The sequence below is a fragment of the Anolis carolinensis genome, chromosome 5, assembly GCF_035594765.1.
Source record: "Anolis carolinensis isolate JA03-04 chromosome 5, rAnoCar3.1.pri, whole genome shotgun sequence".
Classification (NCBI taxonomy): domain Eukaryota; kingdom Metazoa; phylum Chordata; class Lepidosauria; order Squamata; family Dactyloidae; genus Anolis; species Anolis carolinensis.
In genome coordinates this window covers 101,758,699-101,782,208 of record NC_085845.1, presented here as the reverse complement: position 1 = coordinate 101,782,208, position 23,510 = coordinate 101,758,699, and the positions used below count along the sequence as shown (strand labels likewise).

The following is a 23,510-nucleotide window of genomic DNA, read 5'->3' as shown; positions in this document are numbered from 1 at the left end:
ATCACACTTCTGGGTCATATTCAACTTACAATCAGCACTTCCAACGTCCTTTTCATTTATAGTACTCATATGCCAAGTATTCCCCACTTATATTTGTTTTTCGAGATGTAAATGTAAATTTTGCATTTGTTTCTGTTCAATTTCCTTTTATTAAGTTCCTCCCAATTGTTTATCAAGAGTCTTTTTTATTCTGTTCTAATCCTACACATTGTTCGCTACCAGTCCTAGTGTTGCATCATCCATCAATTTGCTAAAAATACCCTTTGACTCATTGTCTAAGTCATTAACAAAATTTTGAAGAGTATTGAGACAGGACAGAACTTTGCATCACTTTACCTGAGACCACCTTCCAGTCCAACCAATTATGGATTACTTTGACAGTGTTCCCACAGTCAGTTTGCCAATAACATTATTAAGGAGAACCTTCTCAAATAATTTGCTGACACCTAGATAAATGACACCATTCTGAACATCTATAAATCTAATGACCTGATTTTTTTAAAAAAAAAGATTTGATGCATCAAAGCATATAACACTTTTTGGGGGAAACAGAAATTGCTGAGCAGTTCTGTCTTTTCCTTATGATCTGTCAGCATTTTACTATCGTAACTGAACAGAGGCCCCACTACTTTTTCTGTAATTTTCTTGCTTTAAATGCATTTGAATAACCTTTGTTTGTTGATTCATATTTGCTAGCCAATTGCAGAGCATTTTGAGCTCTAGCTTTCCTCCCGCTTCTCCTGCAAGCTTGGAATACATATCTGTACTCTTTAGTGATTCCTTCTTTCTTCCATTCTTTAAATACGTTTTTTTTTTCACATCTTTGAATGTGCAGCCACACTGGCTTATTCAAATGTTTTCAATTTTTCTTCTTCTGTGAAATTGTTTCTCCACTCCCAGAAATGCACTTTGGTTAAAAAAGATCCAGTATTTGTGTTAGCCTATCCTGCTCAAATGTACACAAATTAATGGCGAAAACTACCAACCGAGAAACCTTTTTAGCCAAAGTAACTGTTACAATGAAAGCCACTCTGTGGTAATCTCAAAGAAGCATTTATTAGCTGAAAAGGTTTTGTGAGCATATTTAACACCAAATTTAACCCCCAGTGGACAATTAACCCGGTGGACAATTAGATGTGACTTTGGCACTGCATCCCTTAGAAACCTTTTAATTTTAGACATGCTGGAACTATATAGTCATCTAACTTCAAGATCACCGACAAGGCTGTAATATGTCATTTTAGTGCATGTGATCGAATACCTTTATGAAGGTCATCTAGCAAAAATGTCCCACTATTTCTACAGACTGAGTCTTACGCCAGTCCCTAAATACTTTCCAAATCAAATTATATATTCCAAGACTTTCTCTTGGAAGGTAAAACAGTATCCATTGCCTCTTTAACGTACCCTTGAAGGCCTAAATATTGCAGTTCAGAGCCCATGCAGTCAAATGTAACCCGTCTGGGTTAGAATGAAGTACTGACCCTGGACTCAGTGCAATCATGAGAATTTGAGTTGATTTTGTGTTGTCGAAGGCTTTCATGGCCGGGATCACAGGGTTGTTGTATGTCTTTCGGGCTGTGTGGCCCGAAATACTTCTGGAACATGGCCACACAGCCCGAAAGACATACAACAACCCTTTGAGTTGATTTGTACTATTTCTCCATCTAGCAATGAGGGGTCAGATTTTCAAAATCTATAATTTGTTAATTAAAGAAGAAGAAGAAAAGGCTAAAACACCCTAGGGAATAAATCTAAATTTTCGGATTATTTGAATCCATTTGTTCACATTCTAGTCTCTGAATGTTGTTGCTTATTCGTTCAGCTGCTTCTGACTCTTCGTGACCTCATGGACCAGCCCATGCCAGAGTTCCCTGTCTCTGGATGATCAGAAAAAAAATCCTTCTAAGTAATACCTCTTCAGTTATTAAGGATAACTATCATGTCACATCTCAGTCTTCTGTTCCCCAAGGTATCCAGCTCCCTCATAAAACTTGATTTGCAGATATTTGATATCCTAGTCACACCTCTAACATCCCCAAACTGTGCTGCCCCCAACTGGACACAATATTCCAGGTGGGATCTCACGAAATCGGAATAGAGTGAAACGAATACTTCCTTCAATCTGAATGCTATACTCTTGCTGATATAGCCTAGTTCAGTGGTTCTCAATCTGGGGTCCCCAGATGTTTTTGACCTACAACTTCCAGAAATCCCAGCCAGTTTACCAGCTGTTAGGGTTTCTGGGAGCTGAAGGCCAAAAACATCTCAGGATCCCTGGTTGAAAACCACTGGCCTAGATCTTACTGTTTCAATTCATGAAAATCTCCTGAATATGTCCTCTACTGGCTATTTATGATGTCCTTTTTATAATTTGCCAGGATGGCCTTCATGTGTGGGTTTCAACCAAAGCCAGCTGCCAATTCATGTCTCAGAAAGAAAAAAAATGAAGGAACAAGGTACTTTGGGGCATATGGTAGCCCAGGATACATTCATGTACCAGCCTCCTTGTTTCACATCAAAATTTCCTCATTTCAACAGCTATTTCAATTTAATTAAATATAGATCTGGCTTTTTGTTGTTACAATTGCTTAAATATTATGACAGACAGCCTTGCTAATGTACTGCAAATCATCTAAGATCTTCAAGTACATCTCAATCTACCTTCTGCGTACTATTAGTCTCCCTTAACTATAGTTCAGCCTTCTTGCACTTTCCCTGTAAATGGGAGAAACTCCTATCCCAGACTTTCAGTTTCAAGACCTATCAGGAAGCTGTATAATTGCCATCCTAAAACATAGAGTTCCTAGTCTAAAAGTGGATAGTGTCATCTGGAAATACTGTAAAAAAACAAATGATTTTGGATACTTGTATACACTCGGTTATAAGCCAACGCGAATATAAGCCGAGGCACCAAAAACTTGCGTTTTAGGGGAATTTTTTTGGCCAATTTGAATCGCATTGAACAGCCTCGTTGCTTCAAAGCCTGGTCGCTTTCTACATAGGGCCATCCTTCATTGGCCAGGTTGAATGGGATGGAATAGCCTCATGGCTTCAAAGCCTGGGGGCTTTCTAACAAGGGGAAATCTTGGCTGGCCAGGTTGAACAGCACTGAATAGCTTTGCTGCTACAATAATCCAGTTCAAATCAGATAATCTGTATTTTATAGCCAGTGTGTAAGAGGCCTGAGTGAAGAAGCCCTGAGCTCCATTGTTGCTGAGTGGGTTGCTAGGAGACATAGTGGGAGGGGCATCCCCTTCTAACTGGCATTTAGGGGGGGAAACGGCTTTTCCTCGTCCTCTATTTTGGACTTTATTTTTCTAGGGTTTTTTTTTTGAAAGACATATTTTGGATGACTATGTCTTTTGTGGCCAAATTTGGTGTGATTTGGTCCAATGGTTTTGTTATTTACTCTATAATAAAACACACACTACATTTTTATATATATAGATGTGGATGTTCAGCTTGGTGAAGAGAATGTGCTCATTAAATATCTCAAGGGCTGTTACAGGGAAGAAGGTACATGCTTGTTCTCTAATTCCCCAAATCCAATGGTTTGAAGTTACAGCCATATTGAACATGAAGAAAGCATCTTGATAAGAGTAGTTCAGCAGTGGAATGAATTAGAGTGATCTCCTCCTCTGGATGTTTTCTGAAGGAATCTAGACAGCTACCTTCTAGAGATGCTCAAGCAAGAAACCCTCCATGATCAATGGAGGTTGGACTCCATGGCCCATGTGGCTTCTTCTAACTCTATGTTATTATGATTCTATGATTCTCTGATTTTACTTCTTTATATAGAAAGACTTATCCTTGCCCCCTTCACACCTTATCTGGATGAAAGGCACCTGACGAAGTGGACTGGGATCCACAAAAGTTTGTGCTAAAGTAAATTAGTCTCAAAGATACTACAAGACCCCCTCCCTCTTTTCATAGTAAAATAGAACAGTTTAGCTCTCTCTCTGAAAATACTCAGAGGAAATGACCCCTCCCCTATGTTTTTTTAGCCACTTTCCCTTCTACAATGCTGAAATAATTCATTTTTAGACTGTGTTGTGGGAAAGCTTTCTTGGTGTAGGAACAGTCGAATTAGAACTTATTTGTGATAATCCAAAATATGGTGTTGCACTGTGATATAAGAATGGAGGTATAGATTTTCGAAGCGAACCAGGAGCATAGTGGGCTAGGTAGTTCCCATCTGTCTGAATTAGAATTGTACAATTGATCACTTGCCAACGAATGCAGCCTGCTTTACTCTGGGTCTGCTCAAGCAATGAGCAACAGTGGCAGTCTATAGATCAATGCAAGGAGACTTAGGCAACTCAGGAGTGGCTGTTTTCCCTCTCCTTAGTGACTGTTCGATCCTAATGTGGATGGATGAATTCAACGTGTGTTGCCTTCTGCTTTACTCATGGAAGGGAGGGAGAACTGTGCAGTCCACCATATTCAGGGAACAAGACCAGTTATTATTTAGACTTATTTATTTATTTACTATATTTTTACTCCACTCTTTTCACCCCAAAGGGGACTCAGATTTTGGAATACGCTGCCTTGAATATAAAGATCTGCAGATATTAAGCAGAGGGATGGCCATCTGTCAGGAGTGTTTTGATTTTGTGTCCCTTCATAACAGGGAGTTAGACTGTATTCTCTATAGTTATATTATTCTATGACCATGCTGAGAAAGCTTGAAACACAAAACTCAGCTCCTCTGCTCACTTTGTTACTAGGGAAGCTGCTGCTGCTGAAAAGAGGACATTGCTTCCTTCCTTCAGCACAGATTAAGGCTCAGAGTCTCAAGAGGTTTCTGTGCTGAGAAAGTCTATTCCCATTGCTGTCCCTGTCATAGCCAGAAAGTCACAACAGAACTGTCTTTTCTCTCTTTTTGGAGCAAACATAGTAGTACTATGACAGACAAAAGTACTATGTTGTCCTGTGTATCAGTTGAAGTGTTTTGGTCATATTTTTGACATTTACTTTAACACCAGTGTATACAACCTTCATTCTCCTGGGCTCTCGTTCTCAGTTATTCTGTCTTCGAGTCTGCTCTTTTATTTTATGTAGTTTCTGGGTTTCTTGTTGTGTTTATATGACACATCTATACACAGCAGCTCACATATTAACATAGAGCTTTCAAAACGGTGTCTCACAATATGTGAGTGTGTCACCTGCAGTTTTTGGGTGTGTCACGCGATCGTTAGAAGAAACCTTGTCTATGTGAAAAAGGCAGTAAAACATATTTTAATATATATGTATAAATAAAAAGCTTCAATGGGAAATGTTTCCCCATACATTTCATTATTAGAATATGTGTATGTGTTTCTATCTCTTATAAGGGATTGGTTTAACCTCTGGCTTGCTAGTAAAACTTAATTATTATGTTGTGAAATGATGGATATCTAAAAAAGGTGTGCCAACAACATGAAACATTTGGAAAGATCTGCACTAACAGTTTTGAAAACTCATCTAAAGCGTTGTACTTAGTTCACATCTTTACCAAGGGATTTGCTCTCAGAGTCTCGGTTTCGTGAGGGGTTGGAGATAAGTGAGTCTTTTGTTAGGATAATTTCCTATCTGATTTCCAAATTATAGATCCAGAATAAAATCCAGAATCCACAATATGCATCTCAATATAGTTCTAACAGGTTTTTGTATGTAACATAGTCTTTTTAATAGAAGTTGTTACAAACAAAAACAATTAGAATCAGATTACTGATACTGCTTTTTGCAAGCATGATTTCTATGAATATTCCAGTCAGCAGACTTTTCATGCCAAAACTGCTTGTGTTTTTAAGTATGCTTCCTGTTTTTATATTTCTGTATGAGTGACTCTCTTGATAGCAGCTGATAACAGTGGCCTTGCATTACTTTAACAATAGATGCTTGTTCAGGAACAGTAGCTAAGAGTTGGCTGGTACCAGCCAGCTATAGCCTGTAGTTCTGGGGTCAGGTTTAGGGAACTCAGCCAATATAAATAAGTTCCTTTTTGTATAGCAGACTTCTCAATGGGGAATGTGTTAAATGTATTTTAGAAATAAATTGTGAATTAACTGGGTGCTAGAAGGGAGGAAATATTTATAGGTGGTTTATCTCTCTGTTTTCTATTAGTGAGAGAAGTCTAATACAAAATCAGTTTAATCTGTGAACAATTTTATCTATGCAGGTGTACAGAAATAGAGAACATCTTTGGGGCAGGGGAACATTAAAGGGACAGAAAACCTCCCAAACAGCAGAAAGACGAGTGAATATGCTTGTGGGGCATGTAATCCTGCCTTTTTGCATGTCCAGGGGTGAATTTCACTCCAAGAAAAATAACACAACATACACATTCTATATCTGGAATTAATACATTACAACTTTAGTGGCTGCAGCTATAGATAGGGTTGGTACTAGGGGGTGCAGGAAAAGATTGGACCCAGTATCTAACATGCCCATCTAATGAGTCTGGTTGCGACAGCCGCCCCTATATTCTGTTCACCTTGTCTGGTTCTTTCTGCAATCCATTGCTGTGCCTCTGTACCCTCCTGGTTCCCAGTGCCAATGCTAGCTGAACACCATACCGCCTGTTCTGGCCTCTGTACTGCAACTGAACAAGTGGAATGTCACCTAATATCCATGTCCAAATATAGTTGAATGTGTCCCACATATGACTTTAACCCCCAAACCTTCAAAAAATCTAACTGTGAAGGCTACTTTGAACAACTTAGCCTCCATGTAAAATAGCAAGTGGCCAGCAGTCACCCAACCAGCTTTTCAGAGCAGCTAAAATGGGGTGGCCCTCTGCCATCAGTTTTCTACAGTGCCATCTACTTCTATTTTTCAGTTGTTCTTTGGATCAGTAAAGTGGGTCACGAAATCTATCTGCCTTGCTAAAAATTATATCATCTAGAGATGAAGCAACATTGATAGTAGGACCACACCCTGTTCCTTCAGATGAGGAAAGTAGTGCAAAACCTGGTACTTGGAAGTGGGCCTCTCCATACCCTTCCCCCCAACCAAAGACAAAACATTTCATTATAGCTATACAACTACAGCATGGTAGGAGCTGACTGAGTTGAGTACTCCCTGCATCATGCTGCACTCCTATGTTAGTGTAGGTCATCCAGGAACTCCAGGGGTGATAAATCTGCTTCTGACACCTGCAATCTGCTCCCAGGCCTCCTGCTGCATGGGAACACTATTGTACACCTCAAAGGAACCTCAACCAAACTTCCAAGTCTTACCCCACACCCCTGTGGGCTTGACTCCAGCTGTGGTCCTAGTGAGGCACATGCAAAAGGTACTTCCTGGGGACACAACCTTGCATACAACATTGAGGTGTCCCAACAAGGACTGAACTTCCCTAGGAATTGTTTCGTGTGGTGCAGCAAATCGCTGAGCCATTCCCTCAAACATGCAACCTCTCCCAAGGCAAGCATGACTCTTGTTCGTCTAGCAAGATGCTGAGATACACTAGCAAATTGGTTGGTCCTTTAGTCGTCAGGTTACCAGAATCCCCTACCAAGCCCTGGAACACATTCAGCATCTTGGCACATTCCTCCTACCATGTCTATCGTTAGAAAGTGATTTGGGTGGTGGGTGACAATGGAGACCCAGCCCAAATGTCTATTCAATGAAAATGTTGAAAGCCTCAAATTCAGCATAACTGATGGAGCACCCCATAATTTTTTTATAATTCCTGAGTCCCTGATACTTGAATCCCAGCAGGTAGAAACCATCTGGGTGAACCAGAAGGAGCCTAAATGCTAATTGTATGTCACATTCTGCCATAGGAGCTTCAGGGCACCAGATGGACCAACTATCAAAGAATTAATCTCTCACTGGACACTGCTGCTTTTGGTATGAGAAATGGAAAAGGCCAGGCTCCTTCAGGACATTTTTGAGGCCAATCTGCATTTCAGATGCCCTTAGATTAGTCAAGGATGGCCTGACAAATGCCGTTGCTACATATACTATCTTGAATTCCTTTCCTATTCAGCTGCCACCATCTCTGGAAGTTCTCTAGCTGACCCAAGATCAACTTTAGAAGTAAACCTTGGTCCTCTACTGATATCTAAACCCCCCTGGAAAACCCAAACTTTATGAACCTGAAAGTTATCTTAATAGAGTTTTGTTTTAGGAGGAGAAGCAAGGCAGCTAGTCTCCTGGGAGTACAAGTTAGTTCTTCTTCCTGCAAGTAGTCATTCTTATGCTGTTTCATAAAATTATAGAACATACTTCTTAATCCTTGCCTTATGGCTGCTCCCAAGAAATGGCTAACCCTTCATATATAGGATTGACAGCAGGACAAGAACCTGCTGCATGAAATTGCTGTTGCCCTCTCGAGTGAGGTCTTAGGGTATCATTACAATTGTGTTTGGACCTATATTGTGCCTCCCTTTTTCCTGTTATATGTGAGCCAACCACTACAAACCAAGATTTGCCATTGATCTGGTTCCATCTTGCCTTATAGCTCTGGGAGGAATTTTCTGAATGCAAAATAGTACTTGATAGCTGATGCATCCCTCGCCAGGACACATGCTTTGAGTAATTACTCATGTGATTGGTGAGATTTCAGCCTCGCTCAGAGAAAGCTATCTGAACAACCCCCTGAAAACCAAATATCCTCCAGCTAGTAATTCAATGAGGGCTCAACTGCCTCCCTTTCTCTCTCTTCTTTTTATGAAGAAGCGTGACCCTTTCACAAAATCTGGGTATGCACCCTTACTCAATATCTGATTTAAGTTGAAAAAAAATTATATTAACATAATATGTAGTGTGTCTTTGTTTTTAGCTTTCCCATCCAGATGGTTACCTTGGGAATCTGTAATCTGGGAAGGTGGTATAGCAGAGGTCCTCAAACTTTTTAAACTGGGGGCCAGTTCACTGTCCCTCAGACCGTTGGAGGGCCAGACTATAGTTAAAAAAAACTATGAACAAATTCCTGTGCACACTGCACATATCTTATGAGCCTGCTTTTGGCTAATGAGATGCTCAATGTCCGGTTCCATATTTGTTCCCCCAGGCAGGAAACAGCCAGGCCTTGAAGCTGCAAGGTTTTTCAGTACTAATCAAGGTGATTAATTGCAACATTCTCACTGGCCTCTAACAGAGAAGTTTTTTCTCCCACCCTGGACCTTCCACAGATATATAAAACTCCCTTGCCTAGTTTCCAACAGACCTCACAGCCTCTGAGGATGCCTGCCATAGATGTGGGTGAAATATCAGGAGAAAATGCTTCTGGAACATAGCCACTGTCAGGGATTCCTCTTCAGAAGAGGAATGGGAGCAGGAAAGTGTTCATGAATCTGAGGGTGAGTTGGAGTCTTGAGGAGGAGACTTTGCTAGTACCTTCATTCCAGGAGAGGTGAAAGAAAACAGAGTAGAGACATCTTTTAGCTAGAGTACCTGCCAGAAATGCAGCTGAGTGATTAGGAACTGCCATAGCAGCTGTGTGGAGACCCAGGGCTATAAAAGCAGAAGCAAGTGCAGCCAGCTCAAGCTGGTAACAAACTGAATCTAATGCCTTCACTCTCTGTGTGCCTGCTCCAAGTCTGCATCTGGATTTATGCCTGTTTCTTTGAAGTAAGACTTCCTGGCTTTCTTTTGCATTATTTCACTGAGTGTGCTGTACTTTATGTTTTGCTGAAGTAAAGCAGTTTTACTTACCACAGTGTCTTAAGGCTGTTCTTGAAAGACAAAACAGGACAGCCATACAGCCCGGAAAACTCATAGCAACCCAGTGATTCCAGCCATGAAAGCTTTCAAAAACAATGTTTGCCTTGATGACTGAAGCAGCGGGCGGGGGATGGCCTTTAGGACACGGCTCGCCCTTTTCTTCTCCTTCCTTCCTCTTCTACCAAAGCAGTGGGCGGGGGAGGAACTTTAGGAGCCTGCCTGTCGTTCTTCTCCTCTTCCTCTCCTTCCTTCTCTTCCAAAGTGGTGGTGACAGCACTGCTTTGGAATAAAAGAAGGAAGGAGAGTAAAGGACGATGCTCAGCCTGCAGCCATGCCGCCGCCGCTTTGGAGGAGAAGGAAGGAGAGAAAAAGGAGAAGAATGATAGGCAGGCTCCTAAAGTCCTTCCCCTGCCTGCTGCTTCAGAAGAAGAGGAAGGAAGGAGAGGAAAAGGAGAAGAATGTGAGGGGGCTCCTAAACTCCCTCCCCCGCCCACCCGGTGCCAACAGCCTGCAGAAGCATCACCGCAGAAGAAGAAGCAGCAGCTGCAGCAGCCTTCCTCCTCTTGGCTGCTCCTCCTCCCACCCAGAACGAGTAACCTCCGGGGGGGCAGATAAATGGCTTTGGGGGGCCGCATGTGGCCCGCGGGCCATAGTTTGGGGAACCCTGTGATATAGAATGTACATGTCCGATTTTCTCCTTCTCCCTCTTCCAAGCCCTACTGGGACCTACTTCATCCCATTCAACCTGGTCTAGCAAGAATGCCCTGTATAGAAAGCGGCCAGGCCTTTAAACTGCAAGACTATTCAGTGCAATTCAAGCTGGCCAAACAATGATTCCTCTGCAAAGGAAGTAGCCAGGCTTCAAAGAGGCTCTTTGATTGAGGGTGCTACTCCAGCTCACCAAACAAGGATTCCCCTAGCTATAACACAGCCTGGCATTGAAGCTGCAAGGCTATTCAGTGCAATTCAACCAGACCAACAACGGATTAACCCTGGTAGAAGGTGGCCAGGCTTTGAAGCAGTGATACTACTCTGTACTAATGAAACTGACCAACCAAAGATTCCCCTAGGTAGCAAGCAGCCAGGCTTTGAAGTAGTGAGGCTATTCATTGCAATTCTAGCAGCCCAAAAAAACCATTCCCCTGGAACGCAAGTACTCAGCCTTTCAAGCAGCAAGCTTATTTTGTTGCATTCCAGCTCACCAAACAAGGATTCCCAAAAGAAGAAAACAGCCAGACTTTGAGGTTGCAAGGCTATTTACTGCTATTCCACCTGGCCAACAAATGATTCCCATAAGCCACAGCAACGCATGGCCGAGCAAAGCTAGTTGATTATAATTATGTTTATGATAATATGTCCATGCACAGCTAGTATTACATAGATTACTAGTAATATTGCAGTATAATGTGTTATTATTTTTGATGTAGATGTGGATTTGTTTTTTGGGATTCGGGGGATTCGTTATTTTTGTCTTTGTTCAGCTTCTCACAGTTTGCCGATATCTGTTGTAAACCGCCCTGAGTCTCCTTGGTGAGATAGGTGGGATGTAAATAAAGTTTATTATTATCATGATGATGATGATCATCAGCATTATTTGTCCTCGTGGGGAATAAGGTGTACCTTAACATGTGAGTCTTAATTCTCCCAATTGCAGATTAAAGGGAGGGAATTTCGATTGAGCATAAAAATATAGGGTTTGTCATTTTTATTTATTTATTTATTTATTTATTTCTCAGATTTATATCCCGCCCTTCTCACTCGAAGGGACTCACAGTTTTATCCACAGTTTGTGTAGGTTAAGGGGCTGATGTTTTTTTACCTACAGTTTGTGTAGGTTAGGGGACTGATGTGGAACTTTGGGCTATAAAAGTTTATGGGCCATGTGTGACCAGTAATCTGAACTTTCCCCACCACATGCCTTAAGTGAAATTCTCTTGTAAACATAATTTCTCTTATTGTTTTAGGGGGAGCACATAAAGAAGAAAAAGTGGACTTTAATCTAATCAAGCATTGGCTGTCGCCACAACATACAGTGACCTCCAGTGAGTATCCTGGGTTTTCTGCCTTTAACCTGACTTTGTCCCACTTTAGGCAAAGTTGGGAGACATTCTGGAGTTTGCGGGGAAACTCCGGAGTATCCATATGCTTTGCAGCTTACTCTGGTCATGGAACTCTGTGCCAGCACAGTCATGTTTGCTGATACAAGAACAGGGTGTCCACATGACCCTAAAGAAGGAAGACTTGATCTACCTCCCCTTGCTAGTTGCATGCTTGCTCACTTATGATATGACCAGATATGACAGGTAATGTCCAGGTGCTTGTCTAGTGCTCTTTGGCCAGCAGGGAATGGTGACCGTGACATGGAAGATGAGCTGATATTTCAATGGGTTCAGCTCAATATATCATGGTCACTCAAGGACCAGTCTGGAGTATAATGCTCTGGACTAGCCCTGGCTTAAGCAGCAAATGTAGACTAATTCTTATTAATTGTTTTGAACAATTGTAGAAAACAATTGGGGGAAGTATTTATTTCTTAGTGATTCTGTTCAGAGTAATTAGTTGTTTGTTCCAAATGCACTGTTGACGTCTTTCTGAGGTAGGCATGAATAGGTTTCAGAGCAAAATGGGTGCAATGTCCCATTTCAGTCCCATCTGATGGAACACAATCCAGAGTTTCAGCTGCTTTTTTAGTGGATAGAACTAATGTTGCATCAATCATTTATTGTGGTTTTTTTTGGATGATTTTGAAACAATGATCATGCTGTTTGGGCATATCTCCAGAAACTCCATTACTTAGCATTATTTTGCTTCATATAAATGTTTATATTTATAAATGTTGGAATAAATGGTGTGTGTGTCTGTGTATGTAGACCTGACTGCTTTGAGTTTTGGTGTGTTGTTGGGGATTGAAACCCATGAACCACGCAATTCTCTCCTCTGCTCCAGTATGTATTATACAATATTATACACACTGGCATGGGAATAAGGCTCATTTAATTTACTTCTGTGTTGAAATCTCTAAGATTGTATTGTTTAATGGCTGACTGAATGCCCAGAAAGTAATCAAAGGGAGAAGGGTATCTGGATTTTTTCACTGGTAATTAAATTCTCACAATTGCCTGCCTTTCTTGTCACATCAGAGAAGGGGGAAGAGGAACAGCATTTGCATCTTATCTCCAGTAATGCTAAGTAGTCCTGCAGTTTGAATTTAATGGGAGATAAGAACATTGGAAGTTATTTATTTTCAGCAGTGGAAAAAGAAACATCCTGTAGTGAGTTGCTCTTATTTTCTCTGGTATGCAAAAAGAACTACTCAGAAGTGGCCACTAGAGGGAGCAATGCATTGGGAGGATCATGCAGCAAAAACACTAAAAGTAGCAGAGGCTTGTCTTCAAAGTAGGAGTCTTCCGGGACAAATTTTGAAGATAAGGCTCTGTTAAATTCCTTTTGATATGCTTCCTGCCTGCCAGCTGTTTAAGGGGTCAAGCCTCCAAAACGGCATTGAACTAGCCAATTTGTCAGTTTCGGATAAGAGAATAGCAAAACGTTGTGCTGCCAATGTGATTGGACTCAGTTTTTGTCATTTTTTTTTTTTAGTATTTATTCCAGTTGCGCAAGTCCAGTTGTATCCAGGAGTGAACCAGTGTGCCATTACAGTTTTAGTGATACATGATCACAGCTTCTCTTCCACCCTCTACGCAGTGGTTCTCAACCTGTGGGTCCCCAAGTGTTTTGGCCTACAACTTCCAGAAATCCCAGCCAGTTTACCAGCTGTTAGGATTTCTGAGAGTTGAAGGCCAAAACATCTGGGGACACACAGGTTGAGAACCACTGCTCTACAGCAAATATTTCTAGAAATAGGTTTTCCAGAAATCTAGGTTTGTTGGCCAGTTGTTGGTTACATGTGTGAAAACTGCTTTAGTATTAGCAGTACTTTGTTCTATCATTTTGTGAATTTATTATTAGTCCTGCTAATTTTTTATGATCAGGAGTATCACAGGTTCTGTTAGGGAGTTATCTGTAGATTTTAATTAAAAAAATAAAGAATATTGCAACTGCCAGCCCAATTGTGCATTTTCAGATTTGTACCTTACAGTTGGTGTCAAATATAAATGAATAATGTCAATATTTTGATGATTCATTTATATAGTTATATACATTACAAATACTATAATTAGAAAAATATTTACATAGGAATGAAAGCACTTTAATTCTTTTATTTAGAATTGAAAGCTGATCATTTAAAATTAGTACAAAAAGCATTCAACCTTTATCTTATCTTCAAAGGCTTATAACTATGCTCCAGAGTTTCTGAAAGATGTGGTATAGCAAACTCTAACAGCAATGATTGACACTCCAGCTTCCAGTTGAAACTAGGTTTTTAAACTGTTTTCAGAGATTCTTCAGGAATGTTTGTGTGTATTTTTAATTTTTTTAAGTTGTTTGCTTCATCTTTTAAATTTTTCTGTCTCAGGTGATGTGGTGGGCTGAAAGGCAATAAGTTACTGCTTTAAGTAACTAAAATCATGGATCTCATGTGATACATTCTGTGCAGCCTGCAAGTGACTGTGAATGCAACAGGGTTGTGGGTTGATAGTAGGAAATGAATCACTTCGCTACCATCATTTACCTCTCTTTGTTCATCTGATACAGAATGAATGACATCAGCTATAGAGCCTGGAAAGTGCCCCTTTTGTTTTTTTGCTTTCTAAAACCACGAGATGTTTCAAATGAAATAAATTACATTTATTCCCCTCAAATTGAAAAGGAGGAAAAATGTTAGTAGTGATGTAATAAGGACTTACCAGCATTGCTGTTAACTGCTGTTAAATTGACCTGGACTTATGGCAATCCCATGAATGAGAGACCTTCATGTCTGTCCCCAACAGCCCTACTCTCTTGCAGATTCAAGAAAATGATTTCCTTGACTAAGAGCACTTACCTATTTTAGCATATGTACTCAAGTATAAGCCGAGTTTTTCAGCCCTTTTTAGGACTGAAAAAGCCCCCCCTGGCTTATACTCGAGTGAGGATCCTGGCTGGCTTATATTTGGGTCGGCTTTTGCTCGAGTATATAGATAATCGGGTTTGGGCAGTCTTATCTTAAGTTACAGTTTTATGTAAATATTTAAAAACATTTAACCTACTGATGCCTCAATTAATATAATTTTATTGGCATCTATTTTTGTTTTTGAAATTTACCAGTAGCTGCTGCATTTCCCACCCTCGTCTTGTACTTGAGTCAATAAGTTTTCACAGTTTTTTGTGGTAAAATTAGGTACCTTGGCTTATATTCGGGTTGGCTTATACTCGAATTTATATGAGTAATTGTTTTGTAACCTGCCTCGAGCCATGAGGAGAGGCTGGTAAGAAATAAAATAATAATAATGATGATGATGATGATGATGATGATGATGATGATATTGTATTGGGATGCATTCATAGCCATCCTGGGCCACATGCACCCACAGTCCTTGGTTGGAGAAGTCTGCTCTAAAACATGTATTAAGGAAGCATTAGTAATATTCACATCTTTAACAATTTGCTTACTTAGGCAGTTCTACACAGCCACATAATGTGGTCTAGAACTGGCATCTGAAACTCTGATTTTGACCTGCATAGCAGCCCAACAGGGATGCCTTGAACCACTTCAGTAGTGGGAGGATGTTTCTACTGCCCAGCCATATCAAAGCTGGTTTGGTACCACTGGTCAGGAGCCAACAGGCACCTATTCTCCCAGCTAGAGCAACTACAGGAGAACTTGAGAGATGTGATGGGGGAAAGCCTCCCTCTTCTAGGTTCCTTTCCAAGTCATGGAAGAAGGAAAGGAACTGCTGATCATCAGGTAGGTCACCCAGCTGCTTCTGTAGATGGCAGCGATATGGAGGGAGGAGTAGGAGAGGACAGCCATCCAGCATCCCCAGGCTGCTTGAGCCTGGGGAGCATGGGATGGCAATGTGGAAGAGTCATTTGTGAAGCTTGAGGTGGAGTGAAGCAGCAGTGGGTATTTTAAATAAGAGATTAAGTGCATGAGGTTCTCTGCAGAGAGAGTGAAATCAAAATGGCCACTGAAGTGTCTGTAACGAAACTTATACACTTAATCCACTCCTGCTTCATGTTATCCTAGGCTGAAAAGGAAGATAAGGAAAAAGGACAGCCTTTCTTTTTCCAGCTGGAGCAAGAGAGCAGGGAACGTCTTGCCTCTGCCTCTTATCTCTGTCTTTGCACTGGGTTCCTATTTGAGGACTGATCCATGTATAAATTGACCAAGATTTTTTGGAGTGATGTTTTTTGGTCAACGTGTTTTTATTTTTACACAAGTCTGTATGGTAATAAATTCTTAACAAGAACAAAAAAATTCAGTAAAAGAAAAACATCAAAAATGATTGCATAAAACTTATATAACACAATTAGGAGCCAGAACTATGCAAGGTCTTCATCCATGAAAAACCGCAGGTTGTTTTCTTTGATCATATGTCTGAGTGAAATAAAAGGAGACCGTATTTCCCAGATTGCCTTAGATCCAGCGAAGAAAGTTTCGGAGAAGCAAATAAGAATCAAGACATACATTTGCAATGTTTTTAATATGGCCTTTGAATCTTATCAGGATGTGTTGTAGATTGTATTTTGGTACTATGACAGATGTATTGCACTTTTCGGCTTTGCTCCTTTTTTATTAGCAGATTATAGTCTTTGCCACAATCTAGTCTTGGTCTTTATTTTTGGCAGACAGCATGGCGCTTCTCTTCATCTTCTGCTTCTGATTATGTAGGCTATTCGATTTCTCATCCAGTGATGGCCGTATATACAGTTGCCTGAAATGTATTTGGAAGGAACAACTGTAGGCTTCACAAATTTCAATAAGTTGCTTCATTTCTTGATCTGTGGACACATTCTTCTGAAATATTTTGCCTCCTGTGCTTAATTCCAGTTGCCCATGATTATCAATATGTCTTGTTTTGGTATGTGGCCAATTTCTACCTGGATATTTGCAAGGAATCTTTCAATTTCTTCCTCTTTTGTTTCTGTAGTTGGAGCATAAACTTGCATTATACTTAATATATTTTCACTGAACTAGACATTTAAGGGTGTTTGTGTCTGTGATTAGGTTTATCATTTATTATAGCATCATAAAACTTTTAGGATAAAACAGGGCTGATTTGTTAAAGTTAATTCAAAGACCTTTTACTTCACCATAATATTTCAGTCAATGCTTCTTTCTCAGAAGCAATAAAGAACAATAGTGTCAATTCTATAATTCTGTCATATATGTTTCTAGACTCTAAATTATACTAAAATTGTATATTTTTGAAGGATTTGTTTTGGATCCTAGAGCTAATGATATTCAACAATGGAGGGGATAATGGAGAACTGATTTGTACCACTTAACAAGGAAAATTACTTTGTTGTGGATATTAATTCTAATTTAAGAGTCCATATGAACATTTTTAATAAAAATTTTAAATGGATTACCATTATTTTATCTTAAGACATGAATAAGGAAGTAACATTCCATTCTGTCAAATGCTTTGTGAATATCCAGGGAAGCAACTGTAATACAGTGGGGGTGGGGGGGGGGGGGGTATTTAGTCAGATACCAATTGTACAAGTTCTCTCACTTAAAAAGATTAGAGAGGCCTGTTATTGACATCATAGGTAGACCTCAACTATGAGAGACAACATGAGAAAACACATCCAGAAAATCACATTGTCTGATTTTTCATGAATTTATTTGCAAATTATGGTGGAAAATAAGTATTTGGTCCATAACAAAAGTTCATCTCAATATTTGTTTATATATCCTTTATTGGCAATGACAGAGGTCAGACGTTTTCTGTAAGTCCTCACAAGGTTGACACACATTGTTGCTGGTATGTTGGCCTATTCCTCCATGCAGATCTCCTCAAGAGCAGTACTATTTTGGGGCTGTCGCTGGGCAACACGGACTTTCAACTCCTCCAAAAGTTTTCTATAGAGTTGAGATCTGGAGATTGGCTAGGTCACTCCAGGACCTTGAAATGCTTCTTACAAAGCCACTCCTTTGTTGCCCTGGCAGTGTGCTTGGGATCATTGTTATGCTGAAAGACCCAGCCACGTTTCATCTTCAGTGCCTTTGCTGATGGAAGGAGGTTTGCCCTCAAAATCTCATGATAAATGGCCCCATTCATTCTTTTATGTATATGGATCAGTCGCCCTGGTCCCTTTGCAGAGAAATAGCCCCAAAGCATGATGTTGCCACCCCCATGCTTCACAGTAGGTATGGTGTTCTTTGGATGCAACTCAGCATTCTTTCTCCTCCAAACATGACGAGTTGTGTTCCTGCCAAATAGTTCTATTTTGGTTTCATCTGCCCATATGGCATTCTCCCAATACTCTTCTGGATCATCCAAATGCTCTCTAGTAAACTTCAGTTGGGCCCAGACATGTACTGGCTTATGTAGGGGGACACGTCTGGCACTGCAGGATCTGCGTCCCTGGCGGCGTAGTGTGTTACTGATGGTAGCCTTTGTTACGTTGGTCCCAGATCTCTGCAGGTCATTCACTAAGTCCCCCCGTGTGGTTTTGGGATTTTTGCTCACCGTTCTTGTGATCATTTTGACCCCATGGGGTGAGATCTTGTGTAGAGCCCCAGATCGAGGGAGATTATCAGTGGTCTTGTATCTCTTCCATTTTCTAATTATTGTTCCCACAGTTGATTTCTTCATACCAAGCTGTTTGCCTATTGCAGATTCAGTCTTCCCAGTCTGGCGCAGGGCTACAATTTTGTTTCTGGTGTCCTTCGACAGCTCTTTGGTCTTCACCATAGTGGAGTTTGGAGTGTGACTGCTTGAGGTTGTGAACAGGCATCTTTTATACTGATAACAAGTTCAAATAAGTGCCATTACTACAGGTAATGAGAGAGGAGCCTCTTCAAGAAGAAGTTACAGGTCTGTGAGACCCAGAAATCTTGCTTGTTTGTAGGTGACCAAATATTTATTTTCCACCATAATTTGCAAATAAATTTGTGAAAAATCAGACAATGTGATTTTCTGGATGTGTTTTCTCATGTTGTTTCTCATGGTTGAGCCCAACCTATGATGTCAATTACAGGCCTCTCTTGTCTTTTTAAGTGGGAGAACTTGTACAATTGGTATCTGACTAAATACTCCCCCCCCCCCACTGTAGATTTCTTTTTTAATTTACAGTAATGAAAGATAAAAACAGAAGACTCTCAGGAACTCTCAGGAAGCATTCTTGTTTCTGTACACAGCAATTCAAACATGTTGTGTGTTTTAGCACCTTCTCTCTTTTGTCTTTCTCTTTCTCTGTCAGATATGAAGGAATATGCTATTGGTAAGTTTTCAAATATGCACACATATATTTTCCAAACAAAGCTTAGAATTAGGGATGTGATAATTTCTGTATTGATTGTGTTGTGTTTCTCCCAAATGTAACTGCGTTTTCTTTCCATCCTTTCATTGCATGGAAAAACTGGGGGTTGCATGGAAATGTGTGCAAGTTTATGTATGTATTTTCTCTAGGAGCAAGTGTTTCTGTGGGTTGTGATTTTTTTTGCTGTAGTTCCCAAAATTGTAAACATATCCAAATGGTATTTCTTTTGGATTATTTGCTGAGTATTCCTGTCACCAGCTACAATTTTTTAATTCCCATCCTGAAGTGCTTTCTTTTTAATTACAGTAGAGTTTCACTAATCCAAGCTAAACGGCCTGGCAGAACCTTGGATAAGCGAATATCTTGAATAATAAGGAGGGATTAAGGAAAAGCCTATTAAACATCAAATTAGATTATAATTTTACAAATTAAGCACAAAAAACATCATGTTATACAACAAATTTGACAGAAAAAGTGGTTCAATACGCAGTAATGTTATGTTGTAATTACTGTATTTACGAATTTAGCACCAAAATATCACGATACATTGAAAACATTGACTACAAAAATGCATTGGATAATCCAGAACCTTGGATAAGCGAGTCTTGGATAAGTGAGACTCTACTGTATAAGACATTAGCAAAGCATTTTCTCCTTCTCTTTTCCTCTCTTCTTTTCATTTTCTTTAGAGGTGTATAGTATTATAGTATTTCAGTGAAATGGAACTTGTGCATTAAAAAGCTCAATAACTCTAAAACAACACATAGGAAAAAAAAACCCTTTAAGTAATAGGATCAGGAGGTTGGTCTGGATGGTCCATGTCGTCTTTTCCAACTTTATGATTCTATGACCATCTGCTTGAGCAAAGTTTGAAAGCTTAAACCTCACCTGGTCTGTAGTACTGGATAAAACTCCTTGTTTTTCCTTGTTCTGAAGTTCAGTCTAAATCCATTTTTGTATGACATCCTCATAAACAATCTGCCCATAAACATTTCTCTATTCACTTCCTATTGATTTGTTGCCTCCTCCTTCTGAGTAGGCAATTCCTGATCAATTTCATGTATTACAACTTGTCCTTCTCTCTTTTACTTGTCTATAGTTTGTTCTGTAACTTCCAATGTTTGTTTGCATTCAATTACTGCATCTTTTAGCTCTTGTCTGATTTTAATTGCTGCTTGAAGAATGTCTTTTTTTCAATTCTAGTAACAAACATGTTGTTTTTTTACATCTTTCCATGTTATTCATATACAATGGGAGCAGGAACTGGAAGAACTAGAAGGGGTTAACGCAGGCATGGACAAACTTTGGCCCTCCAGGTGTTTTGAATTTTAACTCCCACAATCCTGATAGGCTGTTAGGAATTGTGGGAGTTGAAGTCCAAAACACCTGGAGGGCCGAAGTTTGCCCTTACCTGAATTAATTGTTCACCAACAAAGGACATCAATTAATTGTTGTTTTCAGCCTGGGGTTCTCAGATGTTTTTGGCCTACAACTCCCAGAAATCCTAGCCAGTTTACTAGCTGTTAGGATTTCTGGGAGTTGAAGGCCAAAACATCTGGGGATCCCAGGTTGAGAACCACTGTTCTAACATCTTATATCTCTGCTTGGAATAGGAAACTGTTTCCCACTATTTCCCATTGACTTTTTCTCGTCTTTATAGTCTTGAATGTTTACTCCTTTCTTTTTTGTAATGTTAAACAAATATTAATAGTTGTTAATCAGAATATTTTTATACCCATGGAGTGCCCAAGTTAGGAACAGGATAGGTCCTATAGGTGTGTTTTTAAGTTGAATTTGTAAGTAAGAACAGGGACTATTTTCAGTGCAACTCCAGCTTTGAATAGCACAGGGAAGGGTTAACACCACTGTGGTGTTTGTTTTGCTGTCTGTACCTCTGTTCAGAAGATTTCACCTCACTTTCTGTTCTTCTAATCTTTGGATTTTCAAAACAATTGTCTTGTTGTGGAAACAAGAACTGGTGATAAAGCTTCAGTGGAGACACTTTTTCTCGATGATAACTTTTTCAGGAGTGTTGTCGAAGGCTTTCATGGCCGGGATCACAGGGTTGTTGTATGTCTTTCGGGCTGTGTGGCCATGTTCCAGAAGTATTCTCTCCTGACGTTTCGCCCACATCTATGGCAGGCATCCTCAGAACCCATACCTCACAACCTCTGAGGATGCCTGCCATAGATGTGGGCGAAACGTCAGGAGAGAATACTTCTGGAACATGGCCACACAGCCCAAAAGACATACAACAACCCTGTTTTTCAGGAGTGAATTTCCCTTCCTGGAGTTGATTTCTCTCACTTCCTGTTGTCTCACCCCCGTTCTTAACAATGAGTCATTTGTAAGTTGGGTGTTTGTAACTCGGGGACTGCCTGTAATTTTCTTCTTCTGAGAGATGATAGCTCATAGCATGGACAAGATTGTTAATATTACCACAATAGTCATCAGTCTCCCAGTCAATTTAGTCAAGTTTTAAGAACTAAAGAAAAAGAGCTTTTAAGGAGATTCCCAATCTTCATTCTTTTATGATGATTTATAAAGCCAGTGGAAGGAAGGGCTCTTTGAGCTTTTATAGCACACACTGCTGCAGTCTGTAGGCAGGCAAACATGGCAATATGAGCTGTTTGTCTTTTCTGTGTTCACTCCCTAGGGTAGGAATTGTGAAGGCACTGAGACAAATGTTGGCATGTGGATAATGCTTTTGCTTTCTCCTATTCTTAGAAGAGTTTCAGAACCCATAAATCAGCTATTTCTTTTTTGCAGGTTGCTTCTCTCTTACTTTGAGTTGAAGTGAGAGGGAGCTTCCACTCTTTGGCTCCTCCTTTGATGTCCTTCAGTTGTTTTTTTTTAAAAGAATAGAACAAGTAGACATGGAGTTGATGCAACAGGGAAAGTCAAGGAACTGTATTATGAAAACACATGCTTCCTTTGACCAGCCTGGAAGAGTCCCTAAAGTACTTATTATGTGTTTTATGTCATGTATATGTTTCTCACATTGACTAAAATATATTTCATAGTTTTTCAGCTGTGTATGTTTTCTCTGTTTGCATTTTAATAAATGCCTTTTATTTCTTTGAAACACACAGCATGCAGATGTGTGAATTCTGGAGGTAAGGTTCATTTCTTCTCTTAATAAGTCTGGAGAGGTGTGATCAGGCTATTTTTGTCAATACTTTGAAACCAATGGATTTATATGAAATATTCTCCTCCAAACATACATGCCAATTCAAAAGGATTTTTGACTTTTCATCCTGTTCAAATCCAGTCTAGAGGAAAAGGCAAGACACATCATAGTCACTTCTGCATTTTCAAAATCAGCCCAATTCACATGAGTTTTTTTATTTTGATTCTCATTTCTACATGTTTTATGTAGAAATGAAAATGTTTGCAAATAATGGTGCTGAACCATCACTTTCCCCAACTCATACCATTTACTAGCATTGTGAGATGAATTCCTTTGCCCAGCAATCAGTATTTGGTTTGTAATTAAAATAAAAAAAAGTACAATGGTTATATGTGCTGATTATTATGAGGTTGACAGTAGTCAAAATACATTTTTTACACCCTCTCAGAAATTGATTGCTTTCATCCAAATCTTTCAGATTTTGTTGGATTACAACTCCTCTCACTGGCTGTTGACCATGTGTCTGGAGCAGATTGGAGTTGAAATTCAACAACATCAGGAGGGTCACAGGTCTCCCATCCCTACTGTCAATTCTGTTCTCAGAAGAACTTGTGCTTGATGACTGAGTAGAAATTTTGGGAGCTCTCCAGAGTTCCATGGCTGCTGCTGTGGTGACAAACAACACGGGTAAGTGTTTGTAAGAGAGTGAAGAAGGCTGAGGCCCTCGCCCTTGGAGTAAAGAAAACACACAATATTTATCTATTAATCCAATGGGAAGATATACATGCCGTGGCTCAAAACATGTCAATGACTACCAGCTGAGTGATTGTGACAGACGTGTGTATGAAGGGTAGGGCTTGGGGAAGATAAAAAGGGAAGACACGGAGAAGGGGGAAGAGGAAGACCAAAAAGAATGTGGAGAGATGCCTTTGAATCTTTCTGTGAAGAGGCTGAAATAAAAGGAGTATTGTGAGTATCTTGACCAACTTGCCTTCTTTTGCTTGAAGACAGTTATTTTGTGTTTACATTACCCACATGGCAAAGGAAAAGCTTTCAACATGAATGCCAAAGTTTATGCCGTTCCTCTTCCAATGGAGGATGAAAAAACTGCAGTGCTACAGTAGAGTCTCGCTTATCCAACTTTCGCTCATCCAACGTTCTGTATTATCCAAGGCAGTCTTCCTCCCTCCCGGATCTACAGCTGTTTCTCTAGGTAGCAACGCGCAGCGGGATAACATGCCCAGCAACAACACAAGTGCAGCCACGCTCCCAAACAACTTGTTGTAAAACATGTTTTGGTGCTTAATTTGTAAAATCATAATGTAATTTGACATTTAATAGGCTTCTCCTT

The 23,510-nt window shown here is 40.0% G+C and overlaps 1 protein-coding gene across 4 annotated transcripts in view; it reads left to right on the top strand.

Annotated features, from left to right (window-relative positions):
* tspan9 (tetraspanin 9) overlaps nt 1–23,510 on the top strand; it is a 178,596-nt gene that overhangs the window by 12,575 nt on the left and 142,511 nt on the right. The window contains exons 1-4 of one of the 4 annotated variants that reach the window (XM_062982000.1): nt 9,547–9,564; nt 11,622–11,699; nt 18,970–18,990; nt 22,122–22,145. In XM_062982000.1, the coding sequence (XP_062838070.1) occupies nt 18,972–18,990; nt 22,122–22,145 (43 nt within the window). In that variant the 5' untranslated portion in view covers nt 9,547–9,564; nt 11,622–11,699; nt 18,970–18,971. Of the gene's footprint in view, nt 1–9,546; nt 9,565–11,621; nt 11,700–18,969; nt 18,991–22,121; nt 22,146–23,510 lie in introns of those variants that run through there. The other 3 variants (XM_008111339.3, XM_062982001.1, XM_003221386.4) reach the window with 3 other exon arrangements.